The 20,491-nt window shown below is 39.9% G+C and overlaps 2 protein-coding genes across 2 annotated transcripts in view; one reads left to right on the plus strand and one right to left on the minus strand.

Moving 5' to 3' along the window:
* Window positions 1–11,294: 11,294 nt before the first annotated feature.
* Window positions 11,295–11,927, plus strand: MBD3L1 (methyl-CpG binding domain protein 3 like 1). Its single transcript, XM_072722140.1, has one exon. The coding sequence runs from the start codon at window positions 11,295–11,297 to the stop codon at window positions 11,925–11,927; it is 633 nt and encodes a 210-aa protein (XP_072578241.1).
* Window positions 11,896–20,491, minus strand: part of MUC16 (mucin 16, cell surface associated) — a 92,404-nt gene continuing 83,808 nt past the window's right edge. The window contains exons 61-64 of the mRNA XM_072722141.1: window positions 16,911–17,077; window positions 15,427–15,468; window positions 15,145–15,224; window positions 11,896–14,188 (exon numbers count right to left, since the gene is read on the minus strand). Of these exons, the coding sequence (XP_072578242.1) occupies window positions 14,090–14,188; window positions 15,145–15,224; window positions 15,427–15,468; window positions 16,911–17,077 (388 nt within the window). The 3' untranslated portion in view covers window positions 11,896–14,089. The remainder of the gene's footprint in view (window positions 14,189–15,144; window positions 15,225–15,426; window positions 15,469–16,910; window positions 17,078–20,491) is intronic.

Here is a 20,491-nt window from a genome sequence, read left to right on the forward strand (position 1 = left end):
GGCGGGGCTGTGGGCGGGGTCGTGGCCAGGGGGCGGGGCGGTGGGCGGGGCCGTGGTCAGGGGGCGGGGCGGTGGGCGGGAACGAGCTCGGGGCGGGGCTGTGGGCGGGGCGGTGGGCGGAGACTAATTCCCGCGGCAGGGGAGTGGCCGGAACAGGCTCGGCGGGCGGGAAGGTGGGAAGAAACCGGCTCCGGGGGCGGGGCCGGGGGCGGGGCTTTCCCTGGCTGCTCTCAGCCGCCGGGCGCGCCAGGAACGACTTTTTTTTTTTTTTTTTTAATTAATTTTTATTGGTGTTCAATTTACCAACATACAGAAAAACACCCAGTGCTCATCCCGTCAAGTGCAGGAACGACTTTTCTGCAGTCCTTTCTCCACGTTCCCGCAGCACCGCACAACCCTATTGAACGACGTGCCCCTATTTAGGGCTTTTTATTTTTTTTGTGTGCATGTTTGCTGTCTTAATTTCTCTAAAAATGGGATTATATATGCACATTCCTCTACAACTTGTCTTAGAGATCTAACGCTATTTTAAGAATTTCGCGGGGACGGGGAGGCTGCTAGGTTATAGATACACATATAGGAAAATTTTAGAAAGCGATACAAAGTCAGCAAAATATCCTCACTCCCAGCAGTGTCTCCCAGTCCTTTGCCCAGAGATAAACATCCTTTCCTCCTCTATCCTTTTAGATATAGGTGTATATGTATGCATCCGTATTTGCTCAAGCCCAGGAGGGATGTCCCCAAGCAACAACTGAAACTGATAGACTGTCCCATGCTTCTGGATCTACTGAAAAGACATTTACATTTCTGGTGGAGAGGGAAAAAGCAGCAATAGATTGATAAGGGGCAAAAAAAGAATTTTACCATTTAAAGAGTCAAAAAAATGAGAAAGAAAATTTGTTTATAATATTCTGCATGGCATATCCACGGATAAGATTCACATGTCACAAAGTGCTAAACATTTATGTAATAAAACAGACATAGAATTTTGGCTTATCCTAATTCGTTAAATAATTACATTGCCCAAGGGGAATTATGTTTTAAGATATGTAAGAGAATGCCATTTTTTTTTCAGAGAAGTTATTAGAAAAAGTCAAAAGCTGAAAAATGAAAACGCTGTACAAGGAGCTAATTTAGAAATACGGAGTTACAACTTACAATGAAGAAGTTGTTTCTGAGAGTCAGAAAAGAGGATACTTTTTCATTATAAAGCATTAAGTTTTATTTAAAATATAATTGTATATATAGGGGACGCCTGGGTGGCTCAGTGGTTGAGCATCTGCCTTTGGCTCAGGGCATGATCCCGAGGTCTCAGGATTGAGTCCCGCATACGGCTTCCTGCATGGAGCCTGCTTCTCCCTCTGCCTGTGTCTCTGCCTCTCTGTGTGTCTCTCATGAGTAAATAAATAAAATCTTAAGAAAAAAAAAAAGACAGACACGAGTTGGGCTCTATGTTCAGTGGGGAGTCTGGAATTCTTTCTCCCTCTCCCACCCCTGGGGGAGTATCTTCCTAGATGTGTCTTTCATGAATAAATAAATAAAATCTTTAAAATATATACATAGTTGTATACACAGGCACACATACACACGGAAGCCTGAATTTGTATTCCAAAGGGATCATTGGACTGTAAGAAGAATTTTGAAAGTGATTCAGTTTGTAACAATAGAATAGATTTTGAAAACTTCAGTTTTCAATTATAAAAAAAAAAACTATAGTCATCCTTGTGGAAAATGCATACAGCATTACTTTCCAATGTACATGATGGTAACCACTTTATGCATATCACTCCTAAGTATTTTCACAGCAAATCTATAAGGAAGATGCTATTATCTATCTCCATTTTACAGATGAGGGAATTGATGGCATCATATTGCTAAAATTTTCATATTTCATAGAAATTCTTGTCTTATTTTAACATTGTTTATTGAATTCTCTCTTTTTAAAAATTATTTGAGAGAGAGAGAGAGAGAGAGCAAGCATGAGCAGGGGGAGAGGCAGATGGAGAGAGAGGCAGACTCTGCTGAACAGGAAGCCCAATGTGGGGCTTGACCCCAGGACCCTGGGATCATGACCTGAGCTGAAGGCAGACGCTTAACCAACTGAGCCACCCAGGCACCCCTGAATTCTCTTTTCATTAATAAAATAACATGTGCCATTCTAACAAGTAAGCAAAGACTATGTAAAAAATGATTTAATAAAACTACAGTTTTCTTTGGAATATAGTTAACTATAGCAATCACTTTATTTTTCTGCTCTCTGCCTCACATCTAGGAAGATACTTCCTATCCTAGAAAACACTACTAAATATTCAAGAATTAGGAAATTCTCAAATCATATGCAAACTTCCTGAACACACAAAAAGCCATTATGAAAAAATATTTGATGAAAAAATCTTAAATTATTAATGAACAGAAATCAACACAAATCACAATTAGGCAAGATTTATCTGTAGAGTGGCAAATATTTAAACTTTAGAAATTTACAAAGATAATTTGTTACATTAGCTAATGTATATAAGAATTTTCTTTTTCAGTCTCTCTGAGTGACAGGAAAACATTAGAGAAAAATGCACTGCAGCAGTATTTACAATAGCCAAAAGACGGAAACAACCTAATTGTACATTGTTGGATGAAAGAATAATGAAAATGTGGTGTGTTCATATAATGGAAAATTATTCAGTCTTAAAAGAGAAGGAAATCCTGTCATATGCTACAACATGCATGAACCTTGAGGACATCACACTAGGTGAAATGAATCAGTCACAAAATGACAAATACTGCATGATTATATGAGGTATCTAAAATAGTCAAACTCATAGGAACAAAGTAAAATGATGGGTGCCAAGGGCTGGGGGTAGGGAGTGATGGGGAGTAGTTCAGTAGAGCTTCAGTCATGCAGGATGAGAGCGGGTGGTTCTGAGGATCTGTTGCACAATAATGCGCATGTGGTTGATATTATTATAATGTACACTTGACAAATGTCAGGATGAGTTTTATGTTATGTGCCTTTTTTCCATAATAAAAATATTTTTGAGAAACATAGTATCCATTTCTAATATAGAATGCACAGAATGGAAAGGCATTCCTTAATTTGGGAAATCTTAAAAGGGCGTTAAAGCCTGTAGGAGAGGGACGCCTGAGTGGCTCAGTGGTTGAGTGTCTGCCTTTGGTTCAGGGAGTGATCCTAGAGTTCCAGGATTGAGTTCCACATTGGGCTCCCTGTGAGGAGCCTGCTTCTCTCTCTGCCTTCTCTCTGTGTGTCTCATGAATAAATAAAATCTTTTAAAAAAAACCAAACTTGTAGGAGTTTCCTGGGGCTGCCATAACAAAGTATCACAGACTTGGTGGTTTAAACAACAGAAATTGGTTTTCTTGCAGTTTGGAGGCTAGAATTCTAAGGTCAGTGTGTCAGCAGAGTTGGTTCCTTTTGAAGATCATGAGGGAAGAATCTCTCTCAGGCCTCTCTCCTTGGCTTGTAGATGGTTGTTTTCCCCCTGTGTCTTCACATGGTCTTGCTTCTGTCCATATCTCTGTCCAAATTTCCTCTTCTTATAAAGATACCTTATAAAGTCACTTGGACTGCCCTGAAGACCCAATTTTACCTTAATTACCTCTATAAAGACCTATCTTCAAATAAAGTCACATTCTGAGATACTGGGAGTTAGGGCTTCAACATAGGAATTGTGAAGGGAGGGGTGGTGCACATTTCAGCCCATAGAAATCACTAATGGTTAAGAACTGGAATAACTCTCAGTCTATATGAGACCAGGACAAGGATATCTACACCGTCATTAATGTTCCTAATGATAAAATCATCTGCCCAGGAAATCCTAGAAGTTCTACTCACAATTTGTTTTCTATTTTTATTTTTTTAGAAAGAGTGCACAGGTGGGATGGGAGGAGGAGGAGAGAGAGAGAATCTCAAGCAGACTCCCAGCTAAGCATTGAACCCTACACAGGGCTGGATTTTATGACACTGAGATCATGACCTGGGCCAAAATCAAGAGTCAGGCACTTAGCGAACTGAGCCACCAGGCACCCCATCACAATTTGATTTATAATCAGTAAGCTCATCATGGTGACTGCATACAAGACCAATATATAAGAAGCTTTTTATACAAGTTGAAACTGTAATAGAGAAAAGAACTCCTTTATTAGATCAACAAAACATGAAAAATATGAAGCAAAACCTTAAGAAATACCCAACTAGTAAGAAAGAAAAGAAAAGAAATACACAAATAGTAAAAAAAAAAAAAAATGTGTCTCCTGGTTTTGAACAAAATGGTATAGACTCACTTTTCCCTGCTTCTCCCTGATAAATACAATCAAAAGCCTTGGGAAAAATTCAACAAATAATTGTATAAAGACTAGAAGATGGAAATAAGAAGGTAGATTGGCTAAGGACCTCAGCACCTGAGGAATGACACAGTAAGTTCCTTAAATTTTATTAGAATTTTCCATTTTCCCCATTATTCTCATCACTGAGATGTCTGTAACTTGGCATCACCAACAGACACAGGCAAATTAAAAGCTCTTAGAAAAACATGTTCTCTCTGGCTAAAGGGTCAGGTCATGGAACTCAGCAGGACAGAAACATTTTTTACCCACTCTACTCCACCTAAACTCTGTGCTGTCAGTGAAACGGAGTGGGAGTATAGACATCTATTTCCTACCATCAGCATCAGGCAGCAGAGGCAGGTACTTTCTTACCTGCTAATGGTCTACTGACTCCCTGCTTCAGCAGCAGCAAGTGCCCCAGGAACACACTTTACTGTCCTGCCACCACCAACAACAAAGAGCAAGCCAGACACCTGGACTCTTGCTACCTACTGGACAACAGCAGACATCCCAGCTGGGTGCTTTCCTACTTCACTGGCAGCATCAGTGGACACAGTGTTTCTTTGTCTCCTGCTGGTGTGGTAGAAGATAGCCTTCTGGATCAACGTGAGGGGAGAATGAGTAGGAAATCTGGTCATTCACACACCCATGGGAAATCAGCAGGCAAACCAGGGTTGCATTCCCTTTTCCAGCTGGCATCTTGTCAGTAGAGATGGAGTGGGAGTCTAAACTTCCACTCCCTTCCAGTGGTGGGCACGTGGCATCCCTTATTCTCTGAATTAAAGACAGAGGGAGAAGCTTGAAGAAGTAGGAACTGGAGAAATAGCATGCCAAAAGTAGACTTCAGATCAAAGAAAATTGCTAGGGACAAGGGCATTACTTGAGGATAAAAGAATCTTTCCACCAAGAAGACCGTGATTACAACAGAGAATCAAAATATGTGAATCAAAAACTGATATATCATCACATTGTACACCATAAAAAAGACACCACATTGTACAACCTAAATATATACATTTTTTGTCAATCCTATCTTGATAAAGCTGAAAAAGAGAAAGAGAGAAATGTATCAAAACATAAGATGGTTTTATTAATGATAGATGATAGCTATATGCTAAAACAAGTATAACAAGGCATTAGTGGTAATATCTATATGATGAGTATGCAATCATTCACTGTAAAATTCTTTTAATTTCTGTATTCTTGAAAGTGTTCATAATAAAATCAAAATCTAAAAAAAGTACTAATATAACCAGAAGGAAAAGTAGAGGGATCCAAAATTCTAACTGTGGACTTCAACATCTCCCTAATAAATTTATGGTACTATAAGACAAAAAGTCAACAAAGATATAGAAGAATTGAACAATTGAATGATGTCATTAATATCAGTATCCAATCAACATTTATAGAACAGTCAGTTGACATTTATAGGACATTGCAACAAAACACTACAGAACACACATTCTTATCAAATTCCCATGGAACATCCACCAAGATAGAACAGGTACTGGGTGATAAAACAAATGTTAACAAATTGAAATCATACAGAGTATATTCCCTGACCACAATGGAATCATCCTTAAATCAAGAACATAAAAATAACAAGAAAGTCTCCAAATAACTGGAAATTAATCCATTTATAAATAATCTATGGTTCAACAGGCACTCTCAAATGAATTTTTAAAAAGATGAAAATAATACAACATATCAAAATCTGTGGCATGCAGATAAAGCAGTGCATAGAGGGAAATTTACAGCTCTAAATGCTTACATTAGTTAAGAGGGAATGTCTGAAATCATTAATCTAAGCTCCCATCTCAAGAATTTTTTAAAAAGAAGAGGAACATAAACTCAGAGCAATCAGAAGTAAGGTAATAATGACAATAATAATGTCAATAAATTCTAAAGCAAATGCAATAGATAATATGAAAAAATGATAAAACATTAAAAAGGAGATAAAATCCATGATTAAGTAAAAATAAACTTGTATTTATCAATGGTTACGATATTGTAAAGAACTTATTTTCACCCCAAATATTTGATTCAGTGTAATAAAGTTGGAATAGAATCCATAATATAATTTTTTAGATGAAGATGTTGATTCTCAAACTCAAGAAAGTGAATTTTTTTCTTTTTCCTTAAATGTTTATTTTAGAGAGAGAAAGAGGGAGCACAAGTGTGTACACACATGGGTTGAGGAGGGGGAGAGGGAGAGAATCTTCAAGTAGACTCCCCACTGAGCTCAGAGCCCCACACAAGGCTTGACATGGGGCTCTATCCCAGAGCCCTGAGATCATGACCTGAGCCAAAATCAAAACACACACACACACACACACACACACACACACACACACTGGAATACTACTCAGCCATCAAAAAATGGAATCTTGACATTTGCAATAACATGGATGGAACTAGAGGATATTATGCAAACAAAGTTAAGTCAATCAGAGGAAGACAATTATATGATCTCACTCATATGTGGAATTTAAGAAACAACACAGGATTATAGGGGAAAGGAAGCAAAAATAAAACAAGACAAAATCAGAGATGGATACAAATCATGAGACTCTTAATCATAGGAAACAAACTGAGGGTTGTTGGAGGGGAGAAGAGTGGGGGGACGGGGTAACTGGGTGATGAACATTAAGGAGGGCACCTGATGTAATGAGCACTAGGTATTTTATAAGACTGATAAATAACTGACCTCTACCTCCAAAACCAATAATACATTATGTTAATTAATTGAATTTAAATAAAATTTAAAAATTAAAAAAGAAGGGATAATCTCTTGATGAATAGAGGTAAAACAGTTTTGATTGTTTTCTAAATCTGAATGAATAAACAGATAATGTCATGTATCTGAATGGTTTATTGTTGGAAAGCCTAAAAATGTGATGGAGACTTACGATATAAAACCTGAATCCCTATTTCCTCTTGGACTCATTTTAATTCTTAAAGCTCTTGAAGTGTAACTGGGGAGGATGCTTCAGGGGTCCTCTTGGAGAACACCAGAGGAGAAAATGAGGACTACTGGTTCTGCTCCCAGGATCCAGCACACCGAGGAGCATCTTCATAGACCTCTAGCCAGGGAGAAACCAAGATGACAACTTGAGGGTTGGGATTAACATGGGTAGAGGTCCTTGGTACCCAGAACTCACCTTTCCATCCCACCAGCCATGAGCTGGCGCATGAACATGACAGACTGCCAGGTTTCCTACAAATAACAACCTACTCCTGCCCAGGAAGGCCTCCCCTCCTCATTTCCTGCCTTACTCCCCCTAACCCCCCAACATACATAGGAAGGTGTAAAGGGCGTGGGCTGCCTGGTTGGATCACAGTTGTGGCTGGGCCTGGACTGACCTGTCCTGAGCTGTCCTGTATTACCTTAGAGTACTCTGTACCAAATGGCCAGAGGTGTTAGAAATAAGGAGCCAATGTCTATAGAGACCAGTAAGGCTCTCACTCTTGACTCTTCTGAGGCTAGAGCCTTGGAAAGTTAGGGATACAACAGGACTACATGTTGCTCTGTTGAGCATCTCTGGTCAAGTGAGTTGGATGAGGGACTGTCTCTAGAATGTGGGTGATTTGTGACCAGAATTCTGTTGGGTTCTGTCACCAAGGAATTGAGGTTACTTCCAAGATTCCATTTCCTGGGCCCCTTCCTTCACTGAAACCCACTCAAGACCCCCACTACTCACCCTCCTTGGTTGTGTTATCTCCGTAACTGTACACAAATATCCAACACAGCCCACCCCCACAGCTCCTTGAAAATGTAACCAGGGTCCCAGCTTGGAGAAGGTCTGAGCTGAGTTCAGTTCTCTTTTTTCTGTCAGTTTCTTATTCTGGAAAAGCCTCTGTGCCACTGGGGACCTCTCCAGTCTCCCAACATGCATAATGGGGTTCATGCTAGTAACTACTTCCTTTTGACATCACCAAGTGTACATGAGATTATATCTGCAACATCTGTGGGTTGGTGACACATGTATCTGATGAATAAACTCAGAGATGAGAATTATAATAAAGAGACATAGCACAGAATACTCCTCAAAATGGGCCTGGGGTCCAGCTCTACCATTTATGAGTAGACTTACCTTGTCTGTGCCTCAGTTTCTCCATCTGCCATTGGCATAATAATAAGTGTAACTATAAGGTCATGGAGAATCATTAAAGGCGTTAGTATTTGAAAGATGCTTGGAGCACCTAACATATTTCAAGTGTTATATCTGTATATTATAAATAAAATTTATAAATTCTTCTGGCACTGACTGTAGGCTCCCGAGGGCAGGAACTAGTGCCTTGATGTATGTAGAAAACACTCCATTACAAACGACAGGTAAATGAATGAACCACATTTGTGAATGCAGTGCCTATGTCACACATGTCCTCCTACTGATATTCCCTAGCAAAATCACACCCAAACATACCTGCTCTGTCTGGCACCCTCTTCTCTGATTCTATCCAGGAATCACTGGAGCTTCTTCTTAGACCCTGACACCCCTGGACACTATAGATTCTTTTCTCTGTGTCAGCGAATCTTAGTCCTTGTCCAATCTCTGCAGCTCCCAGGCCCTCACCTTGATTCTTTCCTTCACCTGAGAGAGAAGTGTCACCTCCAGAGCTGGGCAAACACACAGAACATGAACCTTGGAGAAAATGTTTCTTTGGCTGGTAGCGGGTAGAAGAATGCAGTGGTAGAGTGGGATGTTGGGAAAAATCCTCCAGGTATTGTCAGAGGGGTGGAACCAGGGGATTGGCCAGCACCAACTGGTCTGGTTGGCCAGCAGTGGTAGTTAAATAGGGCTTGCATGTTCCAGAAGTCCTAGTGCAACACGATCAATCTCACAGCCATGTAATCAGAATCAGCCTAACGAGTCCACATTAATCCAGTCTCATCTGTTCCCTGACTCACAAATCCAATAGTAATTTGATAATAATGATATTTGTGTTCTATCCTCTTATTTTCATTTATTGGTTAGAATTATTCTCATTTAGATTTATTGTGTATTTTTAAAACGACCCTCCCTGAAGAAGTTTCCCAAACAAATTGTATTTACAATAGAAGCCAATGGTGGGCAAGTCACAAAAAATTTTGACTCATGGTTTCTGGTTTGGCTCTTCTTAATTGGTAAATTATATGGACTTTGGATGTCTCTCTTGAGATCAAGTCCAGTTTGGGCTGTGTGAGGGTGCAACCTCATGGCATTTGAGAAGTAGTGGTAGTACTCTGAGACAATGTCTACTTCAGGGTGTGTGTGCTGAGGCACACTGCATCTTGCTATGGGGTCGAGATACACTCCTCTCCTTGGGAAAAGTTTTCCCAGACATTTTGCTCTGGGCTTTATTTTTACACATGCCTTGAGCCGTGCTGTCAGTAGGACCACTAAGCACTCCATATTATGGAATTTAAATTTTTATTTAGTGGCCACCTTTACAAATATAAAAACAAACATGTGAAATGAATTTTAATAGCAGATTTTAAAACACTATAACAAGATGTTTTCACCTGTGCATGCAATCAATGTAAAAATTAATAGGGATAGCTCACATTTTTGCCTGTGTACCGAGTATCAGAAATCCAGCCCTTTCCATGTACAGCACAGTCTCAATTTGAGAGTTGAATTTTGTCAGATGTACCTGCTTTGTATTTAGATTGTATACTATTCACAACTGTAAAATAGGATTCACATAACTAAGTTGTTGCAAACGTAGGTTTTCCACTTAAAGATGTTGCCATATGAATACCAGAAAGCTCCTCCTGGGTCAAAGGAATCATTGTGGCCTTATCCAGAAAGGCCCACAGAATGGTGAGGGCAGATGGAAGAGTGAGGTGGTCTGAGGAGGTGAAGATGAGGCCCCAGAGGCACATGATGGAGATGACCTTTTCTCAGTGATTCACAATGAAACGGAGGGAGTAGAAGGAGCCCTTCCTCTGTGAAATATCAGGCAAGTTAAGGGATCTTGGATATGGATAAAGGAAAAAGAAAAGTAAAAAGCTTGAAATAAGCTTTGTGAAAAACCAAGAAATAAATATGCCAACACATAAAAAAAAAGTTTCCAGGCATTATGGATGCTTTGCAGTGGATGCAGATGATTTTGGATTTATAGTGGTACCAAAGTATGTGTGCTCTTCTCATCAGTTATCACAAGACTAACAGTAGCTATGACATGGCACATAGCCAGGGTCTTACAGATTTGAAATTTTACAAGGCAGATATGATGAGTGTTAAGGAATTCTGGATTATTCCAAGGGAATTATTGAGATCATAGACCATGGAATCCAGGATTGATAGGAATAGGAGACAAAGTAAGGTGAGGTTATGGTGATCTGGCATCACTTACGATCTTGCGGGACAGGTAACTATTGTATGAGCATTTCAATGAAAACAAAAAATTAGGAATTTTTGATGGGTGAGTATGTTTTCTGAATTATTTATTTTTGACCACGACTATGTGGGTTGATAAAAAGTTTGGGATATCGGAGTGAATTGCTAAGTGTTGGGCAGATGATAATTTCAATATTGGTGTAAGCTCTGAAGGAGCTATGAAAACCAAGTAGTCAATGGGTCAACCAAATGAATAGTCACACAACACAGAAGGATGATGGGGCTAGAGATTTAGAAAAAGACTGGACACCGTTATCCAGGGAAGGAGGACCAGGAATTGTGTGGTTGAAAGTGACAAGGACAAATAAGAATAAATCATAAAAGAGAGGGCCTTACATGATGGTGAAGGAGAAATGATCTAGAGCAGGTCCTAAATTTTGACCTTGAACTTTCGAGGTTCATCTCTGATGACATCCCAGGACACAGGTCAGATCTATCCCCAGAGGTAGAGAAGGAAGGAAGAAGTACAAGATAACCCATATGATGCTCCTAAGAAGTCGTCAGCCTTCATTTATCATTTTAGTCCAATCTCATGATTTATTTTTATAGGGTAAAAGGAAAAGAAGTATGATGGTCAAGCCTCCACAGAGAAAGCAACGTGATTGTGGAAACCAATCCAAACTAAAGTCTTGCTTAAGTGTCTCAATCCCTTTGAGGATGTCCAGTTACATATTCAAGAGGCCAGTTACCAGAATCACATCTCATCATGGCAATGAGGTCAGATGCCATCACTGGGAGGAAACTCTGGAGAAGCCCCAACAGGTGTACTGGCAGAAGAGGCTGCAAGGTCTCCAGGCCTGCAGCAGCACAGGGGAGCCATTAAGCACTTTGGATCTTGCGAAAATCTTACAAAAACTTGCACCTACATGCACAGGTGACTATCTGCCAGGTGTTCTTGCCGGGGGTCTGAACTCTAGCCCCACACCCACCCCTGCTGGGTCTTCAGATTTGGCAAAGTTGATTCCAGGAGCTGGCCTGACTATCCCACAGCTCCTGTGCAAACAATTTCTGGTGACCGAGGAAGATATCAGGAAACAGGACAGGAAAGTGAAGACAGCAAGACAAAGGTTGGCCATGGCACTGGCTGTAGACAGGTTCGCTAGAGAGACAGAGAATATGAGGGACCAAGAAAGACATTCCAAAAAACACCACGAAAAGAAAGAGAAGCTGGTGCAGATGAAATGCAGCACAGCACTTTATTAATGCCTCTTTGCAGTGTCCATGTTGTCTTCGTGTTCCAAGCCCTTGACTTATTGATATGCACCAGTAATTTTCTTGTATTAAATTATTTTGTGTGACATAGACAATCGAGACAGGGATCTTTTTGAGCTGCAAGATTGGGCTTCAGGCGAGAAAGGAGATCTTTCTTTTCCATGTCGTACTCTTATCTTCCCTTACTTTGTATATTATTTGTGTTGTAAAGTCAACAGAGAGTAATCAAAGCCATGGGATTATTTAGTGTCTGCCCTCACAGTCGGTAAAATAGGCCTTGTCGAAGCGAACTGTTCTTTTTGTGTTATATTCCAGAAGATCCCAACAAAATATTTCTTTAAAGGTGTTCTATCTCAAAGAAGATATCTGCTCTCAAAGAAGATATCTGTAGGTCTCTATTTTCTGTTCTTCGTCGCATGTTAATTCAGAGTTCAATACAAGGAAATACCAGACTTTTCACTTTTAAAAAAATATCTGTGTGTTGGAAATTCGATTCATGAAAACTGATGTGCCATTTTGGGGATCATGATGTCAAGAGAGACTGTTTTCAGCTTCATTAATCTATCACTGAGCCACTGCCCATTGGGATTTAATTGTCAATGTGCTTGAGCAACCTGTGGTAATATTCAAATCCTTTTCATCATTACTTACTTTGGTGTCATGGATTCATCAGTTTCTGAGAATGAGTTATTAAAAAATAATATTTGAGGTATTTCTATCTTCCCTAAAAATGAATTATTAAAAAACGGAATCTTCTCTATTCTTCCATATGATATGCATCTGGAATTTTAGAATGTGTTTTATCATCTTGTTTTAAAACTAATTTGATTTCGATACACTGAATTTCTTCTTTTCCTCATGAGTCCTGTTACGTTTTTCTGGGTTCACATCTCTGCTTCCTGATGTACATCCTTTTACTGGTTCTTTGACTGAAGGCCTGTGGAGGTCAACATTGAGTCTGTCCATATTTCAGAGAGTGTTTTTATCTTTTTCTTTGACAGACAGTGTGGGTGAGGTGTTTAATTTAGGTTCTTAGGAATTCTTTTCCTTCCTTGTTATTTAGTATTTCTGAGCCTCCATATCATTAGCTATAAAATGGGAATGTAGCTCTCAAGGACAGTGGGTGTAAGACAATGCACACAGAACTTGCTACTCGTGTTGCGTAGTAGATATTAAGTAGTCAATAATGATATCTCTTGTTATCTTTATTATAATCTCCAGAGAAGGCATTCTCAGAGAATGGCTGCTTAAGACTGAGGATGTGAAGCTCATACCAAGTAAGTTTGAATGGGTGGCATTGCTGTGACTTCTCTGCCCTTGGGTGTCTTCAGCTGTGGTCTGCAAAATGTGTAGAGATCATGCCAACTATTCTCACAAACCCAAAGCAGGACAGCACAGCTTGCCTCGTGCCTGGCTCATTGAGCACTCCTTGCTGGGAAGCCCCTGCTCTGTCTAGTTGGAGTCAGTGCAGAGAAAGATGAGGAAAAACTGTCTAGCTTTTTCCTCAGAATTTTTTCCACATTGGGTGTTCTTTGTCTTTATATCCAAAGCAGACACTATGTCTCTCAAGCCTTGGTATTTCTCTGGGACTGAGGCTTCCCAGATCCTAGTGATTTCAGCTCCAAGTCCTAATATCGATTGCAGAGTTATTTCTGACCCACTGCTTGTTCTTTCTTGGACTATTTCCCATCTTGGAGTACCCAGGAGGGAAGAGGAGCCACTGAAGCAGACTGGTCTAGAAGTCCCGGTGAACCTGAGCTTCAGAGAATGAGACAGAGTTGGGTTAACTTTGGGAGTGGGGAAATATTGGAGGAATGGAGATGGGTGCAATGGCTGACACAGAGCCAAGGGGAGGTGTGCTCCAAGGTTTCTAGGAAGAGAAGTCTCTCATGGAGGTGGGATGTTGATTTTACACAATGACCACATCTAGGCCTCTTGGCAGTTCTGTTGCCCCTGAGAAGTGAAATGGCATGAAACCAAAAGACAGAATTGCAATTGTCCTTCAAGACCTAGTGAAAGGGGACCTTCACCTTTTGTCTTGGTCTCCTGTGAACTCATAAGGGGCCAAGTCAAGAAGGGCCCAGAGACTGTGTCTGACCAATGTGGTTTATTCTTGTTTCAGCCAAGCTCCGTTGGAGCCTCAGGCAGAGCTTTCACTGTAGCTTCCTCAAGTCTAGGTGTGGCAGGTAATAGCCTAGGCTGTCCTGCTGCACCTCGTATTCTCCTTCCTTCTTCCTCCGGCAGACAGTGACCTGCGAGGGCAAGGAGAGGGCATGAGAATGGCCTGGGACCACAGGATGGGGGTGGCCAAAGCTACAGAGGCCTGCTGCTCTCTGTATGTCTGTCAACCTTTTCCACTTCATTTTCTCTCATGCCTTGTCCTTCTTTTATCTCTTTCTCTTCTTTCTTCCCTTTAACTCTATTCTTAATATATATATTTTAAAGGTTTTTATTTATTTATTCATGAGACACACACACATGCACACACACACAGAGGCAGAGACATAGACAGAGAGAGAAGCAGGCTCCCTGTAGGGAACCCAATGCTGGACTCAATCCCAGGACCCCAGGATCCCGACCTGAGCCAATGGCAGACACTCAACCACTGAGCCACCTGGGTGACCCTAACTCTATTTTTCTACCCTTTTCTCTGATATCCCATTCATATGCTCTCCCTCCCCCCTTCCCTCCCCTCCCTACACAGACACAGACACACACACACACACACACACACACACACACACACACACACACTGTAGCTTAATGGAGGTATAACTGGCATACAATGAACTGTTTACATGTAGTAAAGCAAACCATTTGATAAGTTTTGATTATAACTTCTCAAACCATCACCACAATCAAGACAAGGAATGCTCGTCCTCTCCAAAAGTGTCCTATGCTCCTTTGTAATTCCTCCTTCCCTGCTCCTTGCAAACACATTCTCATTTCCAGGCAACCACTGATCTGACCAATATCCTTGTAGATTAGCTCGCATTCTACAATTTGTTTATAAACAGGATCATATACTACATACTTATTGTTGTCTGAACTTCTTTTACTCTACATTATTATTTTGAGACTTATGCATGACAGTGCAATATTTATAATTCACTCATTTTTATTGCTGAATTAGTATACCATTGTGGGGCTAGATGACAGAACTCTTATACCCCAATTGTTAAAAGACAAGCAACCCTTCTTTACTTACCAGGAAGCAGCAGATCAGGCATGTGATGAGTACCAGCAGTCCCGCCAAGCAGATAAGGATGATGGCCCAGAAGGGGAGATCTGGGGAGACAAGTGCTGATGTAAGCCACCTCTTGTCATTCCCCCCAGGGTTCCTATTGTCCTTGCACTGTGCCTAATAGTCCCTGACATGGGGTGTCCAGTTTTCATCATTATCAAGACTCTGGGTACATGGTTTTCTTTGACTAGGGACAGCATTAAGACATTCCTTCCCCACCTGGGCTGGGGCTTCTTGGAGGCTTACCAGAATTCTCAGCCAAGACATCATTTTTGTTGGGAGAATATCCTGCAAGTGAATGAAGTGGAGAATGCATGTGAGTGTGTTTTATGCTTTTTTTGTTTTGTTTTGCTTTATGCTTTTTAAATAAACTTTTCAAATATACAGAAAAACAACACTATCATAAACATATGATTTAAAACAATATTAAAATATTGTTTAAAATAAAATATTAAAACAATATTTCATCCAATGTATCAATTATCAGCACTTGTCATCCTTGCTTCATTCCTATTTTCACTGGAATCCTAAAGTAAAAATCATAATGTTCATCCATTTTTCTCTGAAAAATGAGGACACTTTGCTACATAATTCAAGGCTAGTATCACACTACAGGAGTATAATAAATCAATCAAATTCATACCTTTGAGGATGGAGGACTGAAATTGGGCTAGGCCATCTTATGATGATTGAGAGAATGGGTCATCATAGTTGGCAAGCCCAAGTGATCTCTCTAACTTTGTAAATTCCCACTAAAATGCTCTCTTCTCTGCCTAGAAAAATACTCACCCCTTCTCCTTCACCAAATTGTTTTATACTCATTTTCCAGGATTCAGGTACAATGTAATTTCTTCCAAGAAGGCTTCTCTGATCCCCACTCCCAAGTATGAATTATTTCACACCAAATAATTTATAATTTTCAATGGCCCATTCTTGTTATTGCAACTGCAACATAAACCCCATGAGGGTAGGGACATACAGCATCCACGAGGCATGGGGGAGAGTTTCAGGTCCCCGCTACTGTACAACTTCTCCCCAGTCAACTTTTTGTAGATGTGCTGTCCAATATGGAGCAGCTCCAAGTGGCTTCTTAAATTAAAAATAATCTTAATTAAACAAAATTTTTAAAATATGGTACCTTAGTAACATTAAAAATCAGTAACTGCAAAAGCCAGTCATAATAGCCAGACTTTAAGTACACAATAGTTGCATGTGGCTACTGCTCTGGATGGCACAGATATAGAACATTTCATCGTTGCAGAAAGTTCTGCTGCATGGTGCTGATCTAGAACAGAACTTGGCAAACTATAGCCTGTGGACCAAATCAGGTCCATTGCCTGTTTTTATATAGTCTGTCTTGGAGAAAACAGGTCCATCCCCTATGCCTGTCAAGGTTGGTTCACGTATAGTTCAGAGCTAGAGTCCCTCACTGACCACTGGCCAAGTGACTTTCAGTACAGGGATGAGAAACAGAATTACAGAGAGGGAAAGTGACCAGCCGGAGGATACAGAGCTATCTCTAAGAAGGCAAATATCTCCAATATTTTATTGGGGAGAAAAGGGCCTCTCCCTCAGTGGTGGGTAAAGCCTGAGGAGCTATGCCACCTCCTGCCAGCCTAAAAAAGTTTAATGCTGACTCAATCCCAGGTCTACAGATTCTCAGGAAAGGCCCCACATGTGGAGGTTGGTACCCAGTCCCCTGTCCTGGCCCAATGACTAGGAAGCCTTACCATCCACAAGGACACTGTTTCTGTCCAGAGTAAAGTTCTGCAGTTGGGTACCATTTTTGGTCAGCCTCAGGAACTCCAAGTAGATAGCAACTCTGTCTAGTCTCCGAGCCAATGGTGAAAAGTTACACACAGAGTCCACCCCAGTGTGGTTGCTGTGGGGGACAGACCTGGAAGGGCAAAAGGGATGAACAAGGATATCTTGAATTCTACCCTGCTTCTAGGTTCCCTGCTTCTAGGTCCTGTCCAAAAGAACCTTCTGCAATAATACAAACATTTGTGTCTACAATATCAAAATACAGTCATTAACAGCCCCATATTGTTGTTGAGCACTTAAAATATGCTAGTGTGAATGAGAAGCTTAACATGTCATTTAATTTAATTTAATTAGCTCATAAATAAATAGCCATGGGGAGAAAATTTTTGAAATATTTGGAGTAAGGCCTTCCAGAAATCCATAAAATCATTGAGAACATTGGCAAGAATGATCAAAATCAACTTTTTCAGGAGTCTAGAAATTAACCAAAGACTTGCAACAATCTGAGGATCATTTAGTTAAGAAAAAAATGGCTGAATCTCAGTAAAGGGAACAAACTTTATGGCATTAGAACTTCCATTATTCACATCCTGCTCTCATAATATCCCCAGAAACTTTGAAAGCCAGCAGTCTGAGAACCATGGTAGCTTAGAAAACCAGCAGCTTAGCAGCCATAATCTTTTGGAGATCCCAAAAAGATTCATTCCCATTTTCAATTGCCCATTCTTGTTATTGCAACTCCAACATAAACCCCATGAGGGTAGGGAATTTTCAATAGTTGACTTGTCTGGAGATTCCTTTAAAAAGCCCCATTTCTAGGGACTGTCTTTATTTGACTCACAGCTTTGTCAGTGAGGACAGCCTATCCCCAGGGCACTTGCCAAAAACAATCAGTGGTAGTTGTTTAACATGGCAGCTGACTGAGGGAGCCATACCAGTTAGGGTAGGCAAGAGGTGAGACAAAAAAAATTTTTTTTAAGTGGGGAAAGAGATGTCTCTGAGGGGTTTGGAAAACTCCAATGTGTCTGTGGGGATCTAGAAGGTCACAAGTGTGTGGGGGCTGTGTGGATACTTCTTTTTTTTTTTTTTAAAGATTTTACTTATTTATTCATGAAAGGCACACACAGAGAGAGGCAGAGACACAGGCAGTGGGAGAAGCAGGCTCCATGCAGGGAGCCCGATGTGGGCCGACCCAGGGACTCCAGGACCACGCCCCAGGCCAAAGGCAGGCGCCAAACCACTGAGCCACCCAGGGATTCCCCTGTGTGAATACTTGAAAAGGTCTTAATCTCTCACCTCTAGCTAAAAGGTTGGCTTAATATCTGAAAAAAATTATCAGTGGGATAGAGCATATTAATAGAATAAAGGACAAATACCACACAATGTCAGACATATCCAAAAAAAGAATTTGAAAAAATACAACATTCTTCATGATTAAACAAACAAAAAAGTAAACAAACTAGGAAAGTGGCTCAACCTGAAAAATAGCATTCATGAAAAACCCACAGATAAAACCATACTCAATGATGAAAGATTAAAAATTTTTTCCTATGACTAGGGACAAGACAGTGTTGTCTTCCCTCATTTCATATCTTATTTACATTTTAATAAATGAAATTCTAATAAAACAGGCAAGAAAAACAAAGAACAGGCATTCAGTTTTGAAGGAAAGATGTAAAATTATCTCTATTCGCAGACGATATACTATTGAATATAGAAAATCCTAATATACACACACAAAACTAAAAACTGCTAGTTCAGTATGAATGTAGGATAGAAGGCCAATATACAAAAATCAATTGTGGGGATCCCTGGGTGGCTCAGTGGTTTAGTGCCTGCCTTCGGCCCAGGGCGTGGTCCTGGATCCTGGGATCAAGTCCCACATTGGGCTCCCTGCATGGGGCCTGCTTCTCCCTCTGCCTGTCTCTCTCTCTCTCTCTCTCTCTCTGTGTGTCTCCCATGAGTAAATTTTTAAAAATCTTCAAAAATCAACTGTATTTATATACACTAGTAATTAGTTCTTAAAGTGGAATTCATAAAACGATTCCATTCATAATAGCATCAAAGAACAAAATACAAAACACTTAAGAATAAATTTGAAAAGTATTGTGAGATATGTATACTGAAAACTACAAAATATGTTGAACTAAATTTTGAAATGCCTAAATACATGGAAAAGCATCCCATCTTCATGGACTGGGGACTTATTATTTTTAAAATACTCCACAAATTGGTCTGCAGATTAAATGTAATCTGTATTAAAATCCCAGCTCTTTTACAGAAATTAACAAGCTGATTCTAACATCCATATGGAGCTGCAAGGGACCTCAAATAGGTAAACCAATATGGAGAAAATACAGAATTAGAGAACTGCATTTCCCAGTTTAAAAACTACAAAGCTATAGTAATATACTATATACTACAAAGCTATAGTAATAAAAACAGTGGCCACTAGTATAAGAATAGACATATAGTCAGTGGAATTGAACATAGGGGAAGGGAAGGAAAAATTAAATAAAATAAGATAAAAACAGAGAGGGAAGTAAGCCATAAGAGATTCTTAACTATAGGGAACAGGCTGAGGGTTGCTGGAGGGGTGGTGAGTTGGCGATGGGGTAACTGGGTGATGGGCATTAAGAAGGGCATGGGATGTAATGAGCATTGGGTGTTATATGAAACTGATGAATCACTAAATACTACCCCTAAAACGTATAATACAGTATATGTTAACTAAATTGAATTTAAATAAAAAATTTAAAAATATACAGAACTTAGAATCCATAAACAGACTCATGCAATCATGGACAACTGATTTTCAACAAGGGTGCCAAGATAATAGGGAAAGAATAGTCTATTTAACAAATCGTACTGAGACGATTAGATATGCACACAGAACATGAGAGACGCCTAACTCTGGGAAACGAACTAGGGGTGGTGGAAGGGGAGGTGGGCGGGGGTGGGGGTGACTGGGTGATGGGCACTGAGGGGGGCACTTGATGGGATGAGCATTGGGTGTTATTCTATATGTTGGAAAATTGAACACCAACAAAAAATAAATTTATTAAAAAAAAAGAATGAAGTTGGATTTGTACCTCACGACATATACAAAAATTAACTCAAAATAAATCAAATGACTAAATGTGAGAGATATTATAAAAACCTCAGAAGAAAACCTGGTGTCAATTTGTGAATTTGGATTAGGCAATGGTTTCTTAGATATAGAACTAAAATTACAAATAACCAAAGAAAAAATTGATAAATTGAGTCATCAAAATTAAAAATGTGTTTCAAAAGGCAGTACCAAGCAGGTAAAAATGTTAAAAAGGCAGCATAACAAATGGAAGGACATATTTGCAAATCACATATTTGATAAGGGTCTAGTATCAGAACATACAGAAAATGATTATAACTCCAACAATAAAAAAAAAATCAATGTAAAACTGGGAAAAGAAAATAGGCTCTTCTCCAAAGAAGATAGAGAAATGGCCAAAAAGTCCATGCAAATATGTTTAACATCACTAATTGTTAGGAAAAGGCAAAATGAAAC

The sequence above is a fragment of the Vulpes vulpes genome, chromosome 9 (assembly GCF_048418805.1).
Source record: "Vulpes vulpes isolate BD-2025 chromosome 9, VulVul3, whole genome shotgun sequence".
NCBI classification, from domain to species: domain Eukaryota; kingdom Metazoa; phylum Chordata; class Mammalia; order Carnivora; family Canidae; genus Vulpes; species Vulpes vulpes.

Bases quoted from the DNA above. Each gene is read 5' to 3' on its own strand.
- MBD3L1 (XM_072722140.1), top strand. From the start codon at position 11,295: ATGGTCAAGCCTCCACAGAGAAAGCAACGTGATTGTGGAAACCAATCC.